At 38.8% G+C, this 19732-nt stretch overlaps 1 protein-coding gene across 6 annotated transcripts in view; it reads left to right on the top strand.

Annotated features, from left to right (window-relative positions):
- The window catches only part of LRCH3 (leucine rich repeats and calponin homology domain containing 3), a 99312-nt gene extending 81262 nt beyond the window's left edge, over positions 1-18050 (top strand). For 3 of the 6 annotated variants that reach the window (XM_063442864.1, XM_063442860.1, XM_063442859.1), the window contains 7 exons: positions 2955-3035; positions 3453-3501; positions 5863-5946; positions 6529-6638; positions 10944-11081; positions 11163-11240; positions 13164-14004. In XM_063442864.1, the coding sequence (XP_063298934.1) occupies positions 2955-3035; positions 3453-3501; positions 5863-5946; positions 6529-6638; positions 10944-11081; positions 11163-11240; positions 13164-13370 (747 nt within the window). In that variant the 3' untranslated portion in view covers positions 13371-14004. Of the gene's footprint in view, positions 1-2954; positions 3036-3452; positions 3502-5862; positions 5947-6528; positions 6639-10943; positions 11082-11162; positions 11241-13163; positions 14005-16885 lie in introns of those variants that run through there. The other 3 variants (XM_063442862.1, XM_063442861.1, XM_063442863.1) reach the window with 2 other exon arrangements.
- Positions 18051-19732: the final 1682 nt, after the last annotated feature.

Below are 19732 nucleotides of genomic sequence, written 5' to 3'. Positions count from 1 at the left end.
GTGATGGCAAGATACAAACAAGCAGACTAGATGGGCCGAATGGTTCTTATCTGCCGTCACATTCGATGTTTCTATGTTTCTAAGCATTTGTACATAGCTGCAGTCTGTCAGTGTGAATACAAGGAACTGTGTGTTAGTACCCCAAGTTTGTGTTAATTCAAGTTTGTATTAGTGCATAGTGTTGCTATCTGAAATGTATGGATTTTTTGTGTAATCTGTGGGAATATAGTCTATGGAATGTGTGTGATTGCAATTGTTGATTTTTATTTATTTTTATTTAATTTTTTTACATTTGTATATGAGTAAATATGGATATATTTATGTATAATACCAATGTGTGTAAACAAATATATGTATTTTTAAGATGTTACTGTGTTTGCAGCATTAGTGAACAAGTACTTGTAGCATTGTGTGTCAATGCAGGAGTGTTTTATTTTGGAGTGTTTTGTCACATACCCTCTTCCTCTACCTCCTCTATTTGGCTGTCTCCCTCTACCCTTTCAATTGTGTCTGTCCCTTTACCCCTTCCTATTGCGTCTGTCCATTTACTCCCTCAACTTGTGTCTCTCCCTTTACCACCTTCTCTTGCGTCTTTCTATTCCCCTCTGCTTGCTTTCCTCTCTTTCCCCCACCTACTTGCTTCTCTCTCCCTTTACCCCCGCCTACTTGCTTCTCTCTCCCTTTACCCCCGCCTACTCGCGTCTCTGCCCCGTCTACCTTTTAATCCATTTCCATTTTTTTTGTGCATTATTTTTGTTTGTGCATCGCATTACAAAGTAACAAATTTCATGAGCTGCAAAATGCAAATTTCCAAAACCTGATAGAAAATGGCATAAAGAACATCAATAAAAAAAAAAGTGTAGGAAACCTTCAAACCAAAGCTCCTCCGTAAATCAGCTAGTCTAGTCATGAGTGGAAATAAATGAAGACCTCCCGTATGCCATTCAGCCTATTCCTGCCAGGAAACAGTCCCTCAAAATAGTGCTGTTCAGCAAGACAAGTGCCACACGCGTGTTGCAATATGGTACCAGGATGGTAGAGCAACCCCTATGTCGTCCTCGCTCTAGCCCTCTTGGGAATCCAGGACTCGGCTTGTATAAGCCCAGCTTCAGTGCAGGTCTATGCGGCACCTTCCCTGCATGTGGCCAGTGCAGTCTTTGCCACCTGAGGCGCACTGCCAGACAGCCCAAAGCCAAGTGTTAGCCCTGGGGACATCGGGGGGACCTCTCAGGTGAGTACGGTGGTGAGGCTTGTGGGACAGGCATAAGGTACTCGAGTTGCAGCTTCGTCCAAAATTCATTAAATAGGTTGTCTAGCTTAGACAGAGCTCCGGACATTGCATCCTGGTTTTCAAGGGGGCCACACTGTATGAGAATGCTTGGCCCCCATTCACCATCTTCATACTAAGAGTGAAGGTGGGTGGGAAAACTGGTAACCTGCATAGAACCATGTGAAATGTTATTACTTCTCTTTAATAAGTGAGTTGTTCTGCCTGATGACTACAATTAAAGGGATACTATAGTCACCAGAACAACTACAGCTTAATCAGAGAAAAAGCAGTGTTTACATTGAAGTCTAGGCACACTTCCAGTGGCCACTTCTCAGATGGCTACTACAAGTGCTTCATGGGGCAGTGCAGCACTGCGGTTCAGTGTCTCCACGCTCTGCATGGAGACGCTGAACTTTCCTCATAGAGATGCATTAATTCAGTGCTTCTCTATGAGGAGATGCTGATTGGCCAGGCAGGCATTTAACCCTGTCCCCACACCGCCTTCTTGACAATCTCAGCCAGTCCAATGCTTTCCCTAATGTCAGCCAAAAAGGCGGGTTAGGGCAGGGACAGCGTCTGTGGTCCTGTGGTCTCATGCAGCCCTGTAAAAAAAAAAAAAAAGTTTTATCCCTTTCTAGGGAGGAGAGATTTTAACACTACACGGTCACGAATACATTTGTGTTCCTGACCCTATAGTGTTCCTTTAATCATTTTTGTGCAGGACCATATTGTGTTTAACCTTTAATTATGCTATATTCTCCTTGTAATCTGTTCTTTTGGCATGTGTATATATTCTTGTGTTTTAACTTGTTTCCATTGTTTTTACTTTTTTTGTTTGTGTATTTTCTTTATTTAAGTTTGACATAGTCCTGATGTATGGGGCCCAAATATGTGCTCATTGACACTGGACAAACGAGTCCATTATCCTTTTATTCCAGCAAAGCATTTTTCAGTGTATTTGTATTTGTGTATTTTAAGTCGAACATGTGCTTTGATGGCATCTTAGCTATGTTTGGAATGGCGTTGTGGGAAGACCCCTAACTGTCATGCTGATTGGTAGCACTCTGGGCTGATTTGTTTTATATTATAAGTATTCAGAAAACAGTATTTGTGGGTAATTGTCCCTATTATTATTATTATTATTATTATTATAATAATAATAATAAGTGCCAACAAATAATGCAGTGCTGCAGAATTGGTGTAATAACAAACAAGTATTCGCAGCAAATCCAGTTGGACATGAAGGTAGAGTAGGTGCTGTGGGCCCATCTCAAACAAGCTAACATTCTAATGAATAGGCACTTTACAGATAAGAATGCCAGTGAATATTTATATTCACTACCAAGTGAGAAGTCCCTGACTGATTTGATAAATGCTACAATACTGATGTTTACTGCATAATAAATGTTTTTTGCTAGGAATAGTTTTTAGATTTTTTTAATTTTTTTCCTTTGAATTTATATAGGTGTCTTAAATCTAGGAATTGCTTGTATCCCTATGATATGAGTTTGTTAGTTCAAATGCATATCTTCTTTGTATCTATAAACTTTCTGTGAGCTTTGCTTACATTGTACTAATATTAATTGTTCTGCTTTACACTTTGTTTCTGTACATCCTAACAACTTCGTACTGCATTCTTTCCATATTTCTTTTCTGTTTCTTTCTTTCTCTCTGCCGCTGACAGAATGGCTTTGAGCCACTCTTTTTCTTTGAGGTTGACAATAGCACCAATACCATTAAGAGGAGGCCAGGAAACCACATGCAGGTGAATCAAGCATGCAGACTACTGGTATCTTGGTATTTCCTGTCGTGCTGAAACTCCCACATGCCCTGTTAATACTGCACAGCTGTAATTGCCTGCTATAATGCAACCAAAGGAAGGGAAATGTAACAAGGAAATTTCATCATTTACATATGGTGTAGAAATAGATACCGCATTTCTTATATTTGTATGTATTGAAATGTCAATGTGCTGGCTATGTCTCGCCCTTCTTTGTATGTAGGGATGATAACAGATTTAGCTTTTACATTGCATGGTTAATATAGTTTGGATTCTTGAATGTCTTGCTTATATGTACAGATGTCATTTAAATCAGCAGAATGCCATGTTTGGTTATAATGAGTAATTTTGGTATATTGCAGGTTGTATTTAATATTCGTTATACTTCTATTTTACCTACAGACCGATGAGCGATCGTCTCTTACTGCAGTTTCACCCGCTTCTCAGACAAGTAAGCCTAACTGATGATCAGTGTCCTATTGTAAATAAATAGTTATACGTAAATAAATTCAAACTTTAAAGGGACACTCCAGGCACCCAGACCACTTCTGCCCATTGGAGTGGTCTGGGTGCCAACTCCCACTACCCTTATCCCTGCAACTGTAATTATTGCAGTTTTCATAAACTGCAAAAAATTACCTTGCCAGGTTAAGTCCTTCCCTAGTGACTGTCTACTAGACAGCCACTAGAGGGCACTTCCAGGATCATAGCACAGATTATCTGTGCTATAGCGTCGCTGGCCGTCCTCCCGCTGTGTGAGGACCTCCAGCGTCGCTAAAATACCCATAGGAAAGCATTGAAAAGCATTTTCAATGCTTTCCTATGGAGAGGTCTAATGCGCATGCGGCGGCTGACGTAATGAAGGGGAGGAGCGGCGGCGGAGGAAGAAGCAGTGACATGGGACAGGTTTTCACCCCTTCAGCAACCGGGGATGGGAGGTGGGAGGGAGAGGGGACCTGCAGTGCCAGGAAAACGGATTGTTTTCCTGGCACTGGAGAGTCCCTTTAAAGCGGCACTGTCCTCCCCCGCCCCTTTGAAAAACGAGTATAGTGTCAATCCCGACAGCCATCATCCTTTTAGTTCGAGGTTTTGCAGTTCATATTGCACATCTGATAAGAGGTATATGAAGTGTAAATGGAAGAAAAGAAAAAAAAATTATTGTCAAAAAGAAAAACTTCTAAGAGACAAGTGTCATTGTAGCAACAACCCTGTAATTTATCAAAGTCCTCTTTTATATTTTGCTCTTCTGGGCTGAAATCTCTCCCATTAGTATTTGGGTAGAACTGCAAGAGTGTCAAAATTGTAAAAATAGCAAAACTAAGTCGCTTAAAGAGACTCTCCAGTGCCAGGCAAACATATCCGTTTTCCTGGCACTGCAGGACACTGCAGTGCCCATCTCCCTCCCACCCCTCATCCCATGAACCCTTCAGTAACTTACCGGAATCCAGCGCCAATTTCCCTTGGCGCTGGGTCAGGCTCCAACCACGCCATCACCTGGCGGGGAATACCTAATGCGAATGCGTGGCAATGGTTGCGCTCGCACGCACGCATTAGACCTCCCCATAGGAAAGCATTATTTAATGCTTTCCTATCGGGATTCTAAGAACACTGAAGTCCCTCTATTGGCTGTCTGACAGACAGCCACTAGAGGAGGACGTAACCCTGCAAGGCAATTATTGCAGTTTATAAAAACTGGAATAATTACACTTGCAGGGTTAAGGTGGTGGGAGTTGGCACCCAGACAACTCCAATGGGCAGAAGTGGTCTGGGTGCCTGGAGTGTCCCTTTAAAGCAAAGACCTAAATTATATAAAAAAAAATGTAAAAGTATGGCGTGTCTGCCAAACAATAAGAAAATGGACAGGGCTGCACAACTGCCTTTAATAGACCCTGATTTCATTGTACTTTTACGGTTGCTCAAGTGAGCAAAGCGTTGTCTGGGCCATTCTCATTGAGATACCTATGTAACAAGTTAGGGAAACCATCGATTCTTCCATGTGATGAGGTTTTTTTTTGTTTTTTTTTCTAAAACACTTCTTTAATGGCATAATAAGCCAAGTTCCATTTACTGAATGAAACCACAAGTATTTAAATCTCAGATGCTTTATTACCTTTATATTGACTTTTCAATGAATTGTAACACAAAGTGAGAAAAACCCTTAGTGAATTTATGCCTTCAGGTGTGTACGTTTAGGATAAAAAAATTAGATTATTTAATACACATTGCATTTTTTTTATTCACATATGTAAACTTTGTGGCGTCAGGCAGGTAAAATGGTTAATTTCAAAGCAATGTTTAAAAGGAGGTAATTTAGTTTAGGGAAGGAACAGTTTGCCGTCAGTAATTGTTATAGTTACCTTTCAAAGTAGCTGGAACTATCAGTTTAGTAAGCAAAGTGCAAAGGGTTTACATGTGTTTCATCTACTGTCTGGCTCTGTTTTCTCTTCTACTTCAAAGTAGCAGTCCCTAGTTCGTTTGAGGTGGGTTATTGTACACAAAATGTACTAAAGACTTTGCACAACAGTGAAGATAGGTTAGTAATAAGAGGACCAAATTACCTCATCACCATAAAATTAAGGCAGCATTGCCTTGCTCTGGAGGGCATACAATGAATAATGACAACCCTTTCTTTAGACTATAGTCACTTTCTTTAGACTTTAGTCAGTGTTAGTAACATAGTAATGATAACCTTAACTTATTAAATGGTACGGAATGTACTCTTTCCCTACAGTGTTCTATGGTTTTTAGGGGCTTTATATGTTGTTTACAAAAATTAGTTAATTTTTTTTCTCAACATGTCATTACTCTTCAGCTTCTTCCTCTGCTTACCGATACTCCCCACAACGACCCGAGAGTTTTTTGTTTAGAGCTGCGGTGCGAGAAGAAGTTAAGAGAGGCAAGTATCAGCTGCCTGGTCTAACAGCTTTGAAACATCTTATATATTACAGAATTTTTTTCAAATAGTGTACAAAATTACCAATCCACACATGGTGTCCATACAACAGACTGAATTATATTCTCCCGTGTTTGTATAAAGATTTCTCATCAACATTACATTCCTTCCAGTGGTTGTTTAAATAACAATAGCAGATGGAAATTCTATAGAAAAAACAATACATGTGGTAATGTGTAAATGAATATTATGTAAGGCCAGTGCTATATATATCAAATTACAGAAAGGACATATCCATATCGTAGTAAGCAAGGGTTGCAACCCTGGTTTGGATGGTATTGTTTCTCAAACATCACTGTTGTACCTTCATGCTTAATTCCAAAATGCAGAATGGATTTCTGTATTCCTGTGGAGTCTTGTGTGCTCACTTTTAGCTGGTCATTTGGAAGATTGTCTTATTCTGCTTGCTTTTGTAATGGATATTTAACCTTTAGCCTTGTCTTTGCTTTACTATGCAATAGTGTTGTGCATTCCATCTGTTTTTTATCCAAGTAATAGCCTATTGAAAATGTTGCTTCTGTTTAGGTAACACCCCACCACCCAATGCTTCTCCCAGTGAGTCTGCAACTTCCAGAACAACACACAGTCCTAAATTAAGACAAGAAGAAGTGGAAGTGACAGAAATGCTAAGGAAGGTTAGTATTTGAACTCTAAACACACTATGGTATAATGCAGAGCACAGCTAGAGCATACAATGCTTTGCTTATTGCACAGTGTTTTTGATTTAGACTTTTTCCTGCTCTGTTGGAGCCTGCAGTTGTCTCATTTGTGTTAGTAAAGTTCAGTTAATAGGCAGGCAATAAGAACTTGTAATTATTTTTTTTCCTCATGGATACGGTGTAAGTCACAGACAGGTAGGGGTGGCAAAAGCTGTGTAAACAAAGTGATTTAACTTCTACAGTTAGGTCTGGAAATATTTGGACACTGACAGAAGTTTTGTTATTTTGGCTGTTTTCCAAAATACATTCAAGTTACAGTTAAATAATGAATATGAGCTTAAAGTGCAGTCTCTCAGCTTTAATTTGAGGGTATTCAAATCCAAATTAGGTTAAGGCATTTGATATGTAGCCCCCTCTTTTTCAAGGGACCAATAGTAATTGGACAATTGACTCAAAATCTGTTTCATGGACTGGTGATGGCTATTCCTTTGTTATTTCTTCATCCATTAAGCAGGTAAAAGATCTGGAGTAGGGGGGCGGGGCCTGACCATGGAGCAGGGAAGACGCTGATTACAGTAGCTCCTGCAAATATCGACAAAAAAAGCTGACTTATCAAGCCAAAAACGGCAACTAATCGGGCCAGAAAGGCTACCTGGAGCGGGGTGATGTTGGGGTGTACACGAAGACACTAAATAAGCGCCGAACCAACCCCATTCACCTGACATGAGGATGAGGCCTATCAAGACGGCGGGCACAGGAGAGACGGCCGTTCTCCCATTGCCACGACCGACCAAGCTTCAAGCCTTGAGCCTGGACCGGTGGGGGTCATCCCGGTCTACCCCCTGCAAAACGGTTGGTCAGAGACAATCACAACGAGCCCGGACTGTGCTACCACAAAGCTCCTCAAAATGGCGGACACCACACACACATGTCCACAACCTGCCTGGCTAGACACGGAACGCCGGCTTACAGCAACATTCACCGCCTTTTGGCAGCGGTTGAAGGCTCACTTACAGTGCCCGGTGCACACATCTCCAAAAGCCGACAGGCCAAACAACTCACCATGAGGCATGCAGAAGCGGAACACGAGCTCCTCCAAAAATTACACCCGCGAAAGCGGAGCTCCAGCAGGGCACCCTCCCGAGACTACACGCACGACACAGGGTGAAGAGCGGCAAACCGGGACCTGGGGTCCAGGAGATACCGAAACAGAATGCCCAACGGCACCCTCATCGGAGACCTAAGCCACAGAAAGGAAAGATAAGCTTAACCAGACAGGCGATCCTGAGAGGTGAAAGACCCAAACAGGCGACCACAATAAGACGGAGCAAACAGCGCTGCCCCAGCCAAACACAGGAGAACGCCGTGCAGCACCCTGTTAAGGGGGCAACATACCCACCAACAAACCTGCCGACAAACACACCTCCACAAGAGACGGCGGTTTGGAGCTCCCACACACCGGAGAAAAGGCAAGTGCTACGGCGAACAACACTCAGCCACAACTGGGCATCGGCTGACCCCATAGTGACTGTGACACGCTATCAGGCAAGGTGCCCAATGCCACCCGTTTTTATATGCCTCAATTGGACAAGTATATTATTTGCTGACACCTACTCTCTTTTTATTTTGTTTTATGTCCTTATGTTTGCACATGTAGGGGATCCCAGGGGGTCTCACTCGTAGAACACTCGTTCAAACTACCACCAATGTATTCTTGATTAACTAGTCAAGTATATTAAAAGTGTATCTCGTTGGCTAAATCTAATGTGTTAGCTCAGGTCTCGACGGATAGCAGTTAAAATCGACTGAATAGCTTAATAAACGACCTTAGTAATTACACTTAATTGCACTTGCTTATATCTTGAAATTGTGCCTGTGTGAAAATGCAGGACATACTCAGCCTAGACCTGTACCTCTAGCCTACTGGTTAACATTGGACTATTAAAAAAACAAAACAAAATGTGCACTGCATAACAAGCCACACTGTTGTTTATTACTGTCTATTGTTGGCACCGGCTGTTGTGGCGGTGTGACCATGTCTGTTAATCCATGCACAACCTAAATAAAGAATTTTAAAAAGCAAAAAAAAAGATCTGGAGTTGATTCTAGGTGTGGCATTTGCATTTGGAAGCTGTTGCTGTGAACCCTCAACATGCGTTCAAAGGAGCTCTCAATGCAAGTGAAACAGGCCATCCTTAGGTTGGCAAAAAAAAAATAGCAGAGGTAGCAGGAGTGGCCAAATCAACAGTTATTACATTCTAAAGTGGAAAAGAAATAGATATACAGTAAGAAAAAAAAGTGTGGTAGCTGAACAGCTACAAACCACCTAAGTGGGAACCCCTTCTACCACTTATAAGAAATACAAATGATACATACAATAGGTGGAGCACACATCTGTAGATTCTAGGAAAAAAAACAAAGCATCATAAGACAGAAAGGTCTGAAGGTCCATGGAAAACAGTGGTGGATGAGTGCAGGATGGATCCTTTCCATCCTTTAACCCCTTAAGGACCAAACTTCTGGAATAAAAGGGAATCGTGACATGTCAGACATGTCATGTGTCCTTAAGGGGTTCAATAAAGACCCCTTCACAACATTCAACCAAGTGACCATCACTCTTCAAAAGGTAGGCATATTAATTTCTACCATAAAGAGAAGACTTCAGAAGAGTAAATACAGATGGTTCACCACAAGGAGCAAACCTTTCATAAGCCCCAATAATAGAAAGGCCACATTTGACTTTGCCAAAAAACATAAAAAAATAAATTTAAAAAAGCCAGCCTGGTTCTGGATAGCATTCTTTGGACAGATGAAACTACGAAACTACTGTGCCAGAATGATGGGAAGAAAAAAGTTTGGAGAAGGCTTGGAACAGCTCATGATCTGAAGCATACCGCATAGTTTGTAAAATACGATGGAGGCAATGTGATGGCATGGGCATGCATTGCTTCCAATGGTATTGGGTCATTAGAGTTTATTGATGATGTGACAGAAGCAGCCGAATGAATTCTGAAGTGTATAGGGATATATTGCCTGCTCAGATTTCCAAATTCAGTGAAGTTTATTGGACGGCTCTTCACTTTACAGATGAACAATGACCCACAACATACTGCAAAAGTAACCCAGGAGATTTTCTTTTAAGGCAAAGAAGGTGGAATATTCTGCAATGGCGGAGTCAGTTATGCGATCTCAACCCGATCGAGCTTGTATTTCACTGGCTGAAGACAAAACCTTAGGCAGAAAGACCGATGAGTAAACAACAACTGAAGACAGATGCAGTAAAGGCCTGTCAAAGCACCACAAAGGAGCGTTTGGTGATTTCCATGCGTTCCATTTTATTTATGATTGTGTTAATTTGTCCAATTATACTTGAGCCCCTGATATAAATTGACCGTGTATGAAAATGGTTGCAATTCCTAAATGTTTCAAACAATATTTTTGTTCAACCTCTTGAATTAAAACTGAAAGTCTGTACTTATAGTGCATCTTGGTTGTTTAATTTTAAATACATTGTGGTGGTGTATAGAGCCAAAATTATGAAAATTGTGTTAGTGTCCAAATATTTCCAAACCTAATTGTATCTGTACACTATAATTGCATCATAAAGCTAAATGTGTCCTGGTGCTTGCTCTGCTTAGAGTATCCCTTTACGTATAATGCCTATTCCAGGGTTTACACAGCTTCTGAGTTAGTGATACTTTAATTTTTAATTTTAGCGTTGAAGTTCTTTGCAAACTATGATTTGTGGATTGAATAGTTTAGCATCGGAGTCGCAATATGTGTTCAGAATTTCTCCGTTGTGGGATGGTGGTTTGCCTTAGAAAGCCTCCTTGTTACACAAATGGCTATTATGGAGGCTATCACTTCATGGAGTGATACTAGTACCCAACCTTACTTTTTAGTCCTAGAGGTGGGACCTGTAAAAGGTTTAGCTTATATCAGTTTGTGTGAGTAGATTTGGCTCCTTCTCACAGTCCTTTAACTCAAAATCAGTGTTTGCCTTTTTGGGATCAGTTTTGATAAAGTATTTTTCAAACATTAGGCCATAGAGGTTCTCATTACTGAACTGTGATTAGGATTTTGTTTGGGAGAGTATTTTTGTAGTTACGGTATATCTGCAATAAGAATGCTTCTCATCTTGAATTTGATTACTGCTTTGTTTGGCTAATGCTAATTATGTTAATTATTATTTGTATACAGATCATCGGTAATGTGCATAGCTTACCTTATTGCAGATGCCTATGGCTTTATTTGTAAGACAAGATATTTTATTTTCTTTAGAACATTGAGTCACGGTTAAAAGTTTCCCTCCCCGACGACTTGGGAGCTGCCCTGACAGATGGTGTGGTCCTGTGCCATTTAGCCAATCACGTACGGCCTAGATCAGTACCAAGTATCCATGTTCCTTCGCCAGCTGTTGTAAGTATATAGCAGTATTTTTTTTAAAAGAGGCAAGAGTGTGTATGGTTCCTCCTAAATAATAATTTCTCTCTTTAATAGCCAAAGCTCACTATGGCAAAATGCAGACGAAATGTGGAAAACTTCCTTGAAGCTTGCAGAAAAATAGGTGTTCCTCAGGTATGGATAGCATCTGTTCATCTGCCCACCATTTGCAGTACTACTGTAACTTGTGTTCCATGTTTGCTAGAAATTTGGATTTTCTCTTTCAGTGGTTTGAGGCTCTAGTAAAAATACGTGTTAGTCCTCAAAAACAAGTTACATTTCCTTCATTTTTTTTAAATGTACCTTGCTTCCTTCCTCACAAGCAAAAGGTATTTTCATAAGTGGTTTGAGTATTTCACCCACCTAATTTGTCTTCCTGGTCATATTTGTAAAGCCTTGACAAATTTCCCTTTTTGCATCCCAGTAGGATAGAACAAACGGTATGAAATTCCAAATACTTTCCCACTTAAGCTTAGCTTATTTGGTTATAGTAAAGTAGTACAAATAAATGCTAGGTAGGGAGGTTGGGTGGACATAAAAATAATTTTAAAAAATAACAATAATGTGGGAGTGTATGGGAAAAATTTAAGTCAAATCATTGAATGTGTGTGTCTGTCAGAGTGTGTGTCAGTAAATGTATGTGTCTGTCAGTCAGTTGGTCTGTTTAGATGACCAGCCTCCCTATGATCGCATGGGAAAGGTGTTTTTACTCTGTTTTTTTTTTTTTTTCTTCCACACTGTGTTCATCTTGCTGCAACTGGCCCTGCCTCCATGACTGAGAGAACCAATTTTGATCATCTCAAAATTGTAAACACTCACAGGAAATCACTGGGAGGCTATTGTTCAGGTGCAGCAAAATGCCACTCTGTGCCATTCGGCATCTACTCTTAGGGATGCATTGAATAAGTGCATCTCTAAGGGAATCCTTCACTGCTTTCATGCAGAATGTGAAGACACTGAATGTAGCTGCAGCACTGGACTAGAAAGCACCTCTAGTGGCCGTCTTAGTGACTGCCACTAGAAGTGCTACTAGGCAGTAATATAAACCACTGCCTTTTCTCTGAAAAGGCGGTATTTACATTGAAAAGCCTGCAGGTACAAGCTATAGACACCAGATCCACTATATTAAACTGTAGTGGTTCTAGTGACACTACTGTCCCTTTACACATTTAAAGCTTTGTTAGTTTTAAAAAAACAAAAACAAAATCTGACTTCCAGATTCAAAGTAAATTTGTCTAGCCGTGTACTACATAATTTCAATTGGAAGAGAAAATATATATATATTTTTTTGTAATGGAGGAAGATTAAACAGGAGTGGTCTCAACATTCTGGCAGTTTTTAATTATCCACCGAAGGAATCATTATGGTTTGATAGAGGGCTAAAAATGCAGCATAGGTGAGTAAACAACTGTGTACCTGGAATACAATGGCTGCACCTATGACTACTATGATTACTCTACACGGAATCCTTAGAGTTTGCATAATATGCATCTATTTCTTTTGCAGAAACTGTGAAACAATGAAGCAAAAGTTAAAATAACCTTTAGTGTAATTTTAGTAAAATGTAATTGTTTTGTCTATTTTACTTTTTGTCTCTGTAATTTATATCTTGGTTAACTCTGTCACAACCTTTTCTGTACTTCTACTTTCTGGGTGTTCTTGGGAATAGTAAACAGTTTGCAAGAAACACACTGAACATTTGTAGAAAAGTGCTGGGGATTTTGGCTTTTATATCAGGACATTAATCACCATTATGAATATTTGACCATAGAGTAATAATGAATTAGTAGTCAACATAATAGTTATGACATGGGATTGAAAGGAGCAATACAGTGTTAACAGATAACTTTATGTAACAAGTTAAACTGGAAAATGCTTTGTCATGATAATTTCTAATATGGGGTAAGAACATTTGCTGTCTATGGCCTATTCTCCTGGCTTGTCTACCCTATTTGTGGTTCTAAAATCTGCAGTGATGTGACTCTAACTGCATGTTGGTGTTTGCATGACTGACTCTGCGTTTCTGTTTTTCCTTCCCTGCTCACCCCTTCTGGACAGGACAAAGTTTGTCTTCCTTCAGATATCCTCCAGCTAAACTTCTGCAGCGTTATGGGGACTCTGGAAAGTCTTCTCTCTTTTGGAGAAGGCTCACAAGCACCTGCTCTTCCCTCCCACCTCCTGGGTTTTGGGGTGTTTTACTGCACTCTTATGCTTCTCCTCTTCCTGCTCTATCGCTGGGTTTTTACCTTCTGGACAAAGGCTTGAAGAGGCGGGGGGTACGCTTTCTACTAACTTATGAGATGGGTTTTATTAAAATCCTAACCGTTTCTATTCTTCCACAAAAATCTTGCTCATAAAGCACAATTTCAGTGTTGAGTTGCTACTGTAAGAGATGGTCACAAGTATTGTTAATAAAACCTTCATTAAGGGACGAAGAAGAAGCCATAATTTGAGGCTTCAGAGAGTATTTTTTGCAAACATCTAGGAAATGAAGGTCAGCCTCAGGTACCACAAAATGATTGTTAAAGAATACACTGACAAAAAAAGAGACCCACCTATATTGCTTCTATGCTTTGACTGTTAATGAGGGGTAAAACTGAATTTTCTACCCTCCATGCTACTAGGTGTCCAGTTATTTGCACAAATACCTTATTATATGCTGTATTTACTGAACATAAAGACATTAACAATGGAAGCCTTAAACCTTCCACATCAGTTTATTCCAAAGACTAATACCAGTATCCCCACTAAGGTTTTGCCAGTAAAATGAAGCTCCACTTGTACTGCTCAAATATTTTGAGGAAATCCCTGTAGCATGTCTTCACCTATTAACAGCTGCCTGTAATATTTATGAGCTGTTATACCTATGCAAAGGAAACTCCCTAGCTAACTAGATTTGGTGCTTTATTTCTACCAAAGTTTTATACCATTTCTTTCTGATCCTCTACCACACCAGGTAAGACATTGAGAGTATCTGTGAATCAACATGCACCAGATATTTCAAGAAAGAAACTGTGCTATCTGAGCTGATGTGTACTGAGGTGTTCTTCTAAATCGTCTTCTGCATCACTACTTTGAATAGTGACTTAACTGTGATAATCCAGTGCCTTCTTTGCTGGGGTTGTTAATGATCTGCACTGCAACCAAAATTGTCCTTAAATGTTAGACTGATTTAACGAAAGGTTGTGTGATGTGATATAAGGGAGGATAGAAAATGTAAACCCAACTTAAAGCTTTTTTTTCCCCTCTGGATACTACTTGAAACACATCACAGTGGCATAGAGTGTTAAAGCATTGGAAAGCATAACAATTCTTTATTTCTTCTTTTAAATGTATATTTGTGTGTATGTGTTTCTAGCTTTTCAGTGATTTACATTTCCAAGGGAGCTAACTAGAGGAAGACTGTATTCAGTATATTTTTAAAGCAGTTAAGCTTTTGTTTTTCTCTAGTATAAGTATCACTACTTCTAAAACTGGGCCTGGTAAATTCACAGAGCCAAATTGCCATTACTACACAGAAATGGTACCAGGCGTAAAGATTCTAAAAATCTCCCCTCACTGGCTGCAAGGTAGCTGCTCCTTTCTGGGTTCTGGGTGCTATAGTTTTTATAGATAGCTTCAAGCACTTTGCACTCTCCTGCAACGCCCTGACTCAAATTTGACATCATGTGCTCCCAGGGCACCATGGCGGTAAGTACTGCATCTTGATTTTTCCTCCCCCAAAATCCCTCCTCTACTCACAGCAGAAATGCAGCAGTAAAGGGGGAATAATTATGTTAAATGTTTGTTAGTATCTTGTGTGTTTATGTGAGACTGTAGCTAGTTGTATGTTTGCGTGGCAAATAAGGTATGATGGGGATAACCACAACCTCCTTGAACCACAATTTACTGCACAGTTTACACGACTGTAACCTTATTTTAATAACAAGTCATTATAAGCTTTGAATGCCCTACTATTATAACGTTTATTCAAAACTCACTCACATAAATTCTAGAGCGACACTCCAAGCACCAGAACCTACCCTCCTTAGATAATGGTGCAATGTCTCATTGCACACTGCTGCTTATTACAGAACTGATTTGCAAAAATCCTGCTGCAGTATTTGTATGGTGTGCACACACTGTCCCAGAGTAGATCTTTATAGTCCGTACCTCCCTTTACAGGTTCTCTGAGTGAGGCAACACAATGATAGTGCCAGCAGCTAACAATTTAGGCATCTATCCTTTGTATCATCATATATATGCTTCAAACCCCTGCTGGTTTGGAATTTATTGGAAAATTTGAGACTCTATTGAGAAAAATTAGACCCTCTGGGCAGAGTCTAATACAAATCTTCAATGGTGAGGTTTGTGGGTGTTGTTTTATAATTATTGGTAATGCCTTGTTTTTATAATGCATTAAAAAATAGGTATCACTGCCATTTTGGTGTGTCACTTTAAAGAATGATGAGTGGAAATCTGATGGTTGATAAGTATTTATCCCTTAAACTGCTGCTGGACAGAGGTTTATGTAATAAGGTCAGGCCCATAGATAGACCAGCATTAAAGGCTTCTAATATGTGGAGCATCATCCTGCCAAGGATACTGTCTGTGAAGTAGTTGATTATCTTAGCTGTATGGTGTCTTGGTGTGGTGATCTTGGAAAGTATTTTATTTCAAGATTATTTTCATGCATTATGAAAAGGTTACGAGTTAAACCCTTTGTTTCTCTTTAATGTAAACATTTTGTTTAGTGGCTAGTCTTTACCCGTAACCCATATCAGAAGACAATTTTCAATTAAGTCAGTTAAGTTTCAGTCAGCAAAATTCAACAAATTAAAAATTCTAAGGTGTTTTGACACTTATATTTTTACATTTTGACAAGGGCTTATTATGTTTCATGCGTTTATGAGGCATAAGAAATGAGTTTGACAGTCTTCTTTCTTGTCCTGTCTTTGTAAAATATGTAAATATTCTGTCTGTGTTCTTCCTTGTTTTCTCTCTTAATTGACAGCAGTGTGAGGAAGAGGAAACTAGTGCATGTGTTATCTCCGTTTTACAAAATAAAGTGATCAGTACAATGCCACCTTTATGCCAGTGGATGTGTTCTTTCCATTATGCAAATTGAAGGTCAACAATTGGTAAATAGGTGTTTTGCTAACTTTGTTTACATTGCCTTACCTATCCCATTAGTCATACTGAATTTCTCATTCCAGTTGTAGCAATGATTTTTTGATAATTTCTTGTTATGGATAAAATTAAAATGTATTGGATTAACCATAAGTCAGAGCATTGACATGTACTGTTCCCTCCGTCTTTTTATGCCAACTGCACTTTGTTTTTTTGCTGAACTTTTGTAAATAAATTTTGCTACAGACTTCAAAGGATGCTTATCTTCTCTGTGTGTCTTATTCTTTCTCCTTGGCTGAGATTGATGTGGCTTTCATTCATACCCTTGGTGTCTGTCTGCTGTAACCCTTTCCTGCTTTTCATCACACATGGTCATCTGGGTGTTTTTATGCCTAATGGAATCTGTCACTGACTCAAATTTATATCTTTCCTTACAAGTTTGATTATTTATTATTATTATTATTGTTGTTGTTGTTTTGCAGTGCAAAGCAGTTTTGTGATTTTATTTTTTTTCGTTTTGTGTTTTCACTTATGTTTTATTTTATTTGCTATATTGTGTTTCAATGTATTATTGCATTTAGTTAATGTTATCATTATTTTCATTTAGTTTTTTTGTTTTTTTTATTTTGTTTGTCTTTTGTTGTCCCTGTTTCCACTGCTATCCTGTATAGGACCGTCTGTGTCTGCCTCCCCATATTCTTGAAGAAACTGGTTTGGTGGAAGTAGCAGGAACCGTGCAGGCCCTGCTGGATTTAGCACCTCCAAAACATCTGTCCCCCACCACAGTTTGATTCCACAACCTCATCTAGGATCCGGAACTGATGCACTCTCATGTTTCCCATCACTGTTGTGCAGGATCAGCATCATTAAAATCATGACACACAACACCTAAAGCTTCAATCAGTCCACAACAGTTTTTTCGTTACATTTTATGAATTGAAAAAAAAAAAAAAAAGCACCCAGACACTGCCCTGTTACCACTCCCAACATCTGAAGCACTTTGTTGTTTTTTTTCGTTTTATTTGTCATAAGAAATCCCACTTCATGCCCTGCAACATTCTTGTGTACTTGTGGTTGGCTCAACCAAGAGGATGGGCTAATAGACAAATAGAGGAGGTACAATGAGAAGCTCTTTTGTCTGCAATACTGAAGGCTGGTTTTATTCACCTGAATAGAATTTTGAAACATTTGTTTAATGTTTTTTTTTTTCTCTCACCAAACTTGGAGAATACCCAGATGATTTTTATCTGTATGAGAAGAACCTGCATTGTCAGTGACATTGTGCATATCTCTGTATTCTAGACTAGACTGTTGCAGAAAAAAAATATTTACAAATGCAGACATCAATCTTGTTATCGCGGTGTGCCTAACATCAATAGCCTTCTGCAAAACAGTCTGCAAGTGATGGACAGGACTAGTATGGGAAGATTGACTATGCATAAGGCAAGAGAACATTTTCATGTTTGATTGTGGAAACTGGGGCAGATTACTGACATTGTTACATGTGTACACATTACATCCATTTCCTTTTGTGGATGTTTTGGCCAGAGATGACACTTTGGGTATGCTAGCTCTGAGTCCTTTATCAAGTTTCTGTGATACATCAGGGACCGACTGAGGTTTTGTTTGTTTTTTTAATTTATGATTTTATTTATTTTGTTCTTTTAAAGTTTTAGGACATCCCAGCTCTGGGAAACACAAGCACGGCAGAAGACCGAAACAAGTTTATAATTGGAGCTAGAGAATATATGTATAAAGAAATCTTTGCTTCAGACATCCTGCATATGTATATATTTTGATTGGTAATGCATACTTACAAAGATTGAAATAGAAGAAAAAAAAAGGGGGGGGGGGAGAGGATGAGTCCTGGATCACAAAACTATTTGTACAGTGCAGTGTTGCAACCCCTACAAACTGACAGGATTCCATTTCGCTTAAATTGAAATTATGAGGGGGGAAAAAAATATACTAGGTAGATTGTCACTTTCTTGTGAATTTCTCAAATATTTGGTCTTTGTAAATGCACGTGTTAAATATATTTCTGTACAAAGCCATCAACATCACATTTTTGATGTCCCTTATGCTTCTTTAAATGTCTCTTTTGCAATGTTGCCTAAAAACAGCAAAATCTGAAATTTAGTAACTTCCTGATATGCACATTATAATAATACAAATGACTAAGGGCTATTGTACGAATTCAATTCATGCATGTCAACTTGTGAGAGAAGGCATAGCTCAGTGAATATAAAGAAGAACTTATAGAAGTTCCATTCTACTGACTTGTCATATTCACTTATGTCAAATTCTCAAACGAATACCATTTTTGTTAAATTGCCTTCAGACACATATTAATCACAAGAATTGCCATTTGAACACAATTAAGTCTAGCATACAGCATAAATGCTTCAAGCATTTTAGGTATACCTGTAATTGTAAGTCAACCAAATGAGTCTTGAAACCCATATTTTAACTTAATCTCGTTTTTATTAAATTATTACATTTCTGAAGTATATTTTTGCAATGATATGTTACAAACTTAATGTCCATGTGTCATTCTTGTGAGTAAAATATGAATGAAGGGTGAGCTTTGTGTGTTTATACATACACAAACACTCCTAGTTGTGATTCAAGCTGCATTATCTGAATTTATATTCCAGGTTTTGTGTCTTTTTCTATTTGCGTGCATTAAATATTATTACATTGGCCCTGGCCATTGGCTTACTTTACAAAGGCAGATGTGAGGAAGCTTCTTAGAAATTGCAGCCAGTAATATCCAAGATCTGACATAAAGAGCATAGGATCTTAATCAGGGCCATCTAACATTTGTCTCTTCAGTTGTATGTTTCCTGCAATGCTGTCTGCCAGGATTGGCAAATCTTTGTAGGACAAGGCTAACATTCACTGGAGAGGAAAATGCTGCTAAAGCCTGGACTGGAATACAATACACACAAGAGAATTTATTAACAGTAGTATATATTGTAATGGTGTATATGCGGTTAATTTTCTGAAACTCCACTTCATTTACAGTTTCACTTTAACATTTTGTAAGTAAAATGCATAAAATAATTTCCTACAGAATTCACAGTTCTATTGTAGTCTAGAAAATATGTTACTTTGTTACAAAATGGCTTTATGCACACAATTCTGAAATGCAGTGAGTTAAAATCCAATTGACCACATTTAAGCTAAAATAACTGAGCTGTGACTGTAGCTTGGAGTTGGAGAGTTTTTTAAATCGGTTAATTTTACTAAATGTTAATTGAATTTTTTCTCACAAAATATACTCCTTAGCGTTCTCATTTTCTATTTTTTCTGACCATCTAACTTTTGTTGACTAGGTCTTTTATTGATTTATAGGTTTGTAGAATATAGTTAAATTTTTAATGTGTTTGTTGAAGTCATCACTAACCGTGAAAGGTTAATTGGGGTTATTACATCAAGTGCCTTGACATTTATTTAAACATGATGGTTAAATAGTTCCTCGTTGTTGTTAATTTATGCCAGCAGTTCCAGATTTC

This window comes from Pelobates fuscus, chromosome 2, assembly GCF_036172605.1.
Source record: "Pelobates fuscus isolate aPelFus1 chromosome 2, aPelFus1.pri, whole genome shotgun sequence".
Taxonomy (NCBI): Eukaryota; Metazoa; Chordata; class Amphibia; order Anura; family Pelobatidae; genus Pelobates; species Pelobates fuscus.
This window is presented reverse-complemented; position numbering and strand designations above follow the sequence as displayed.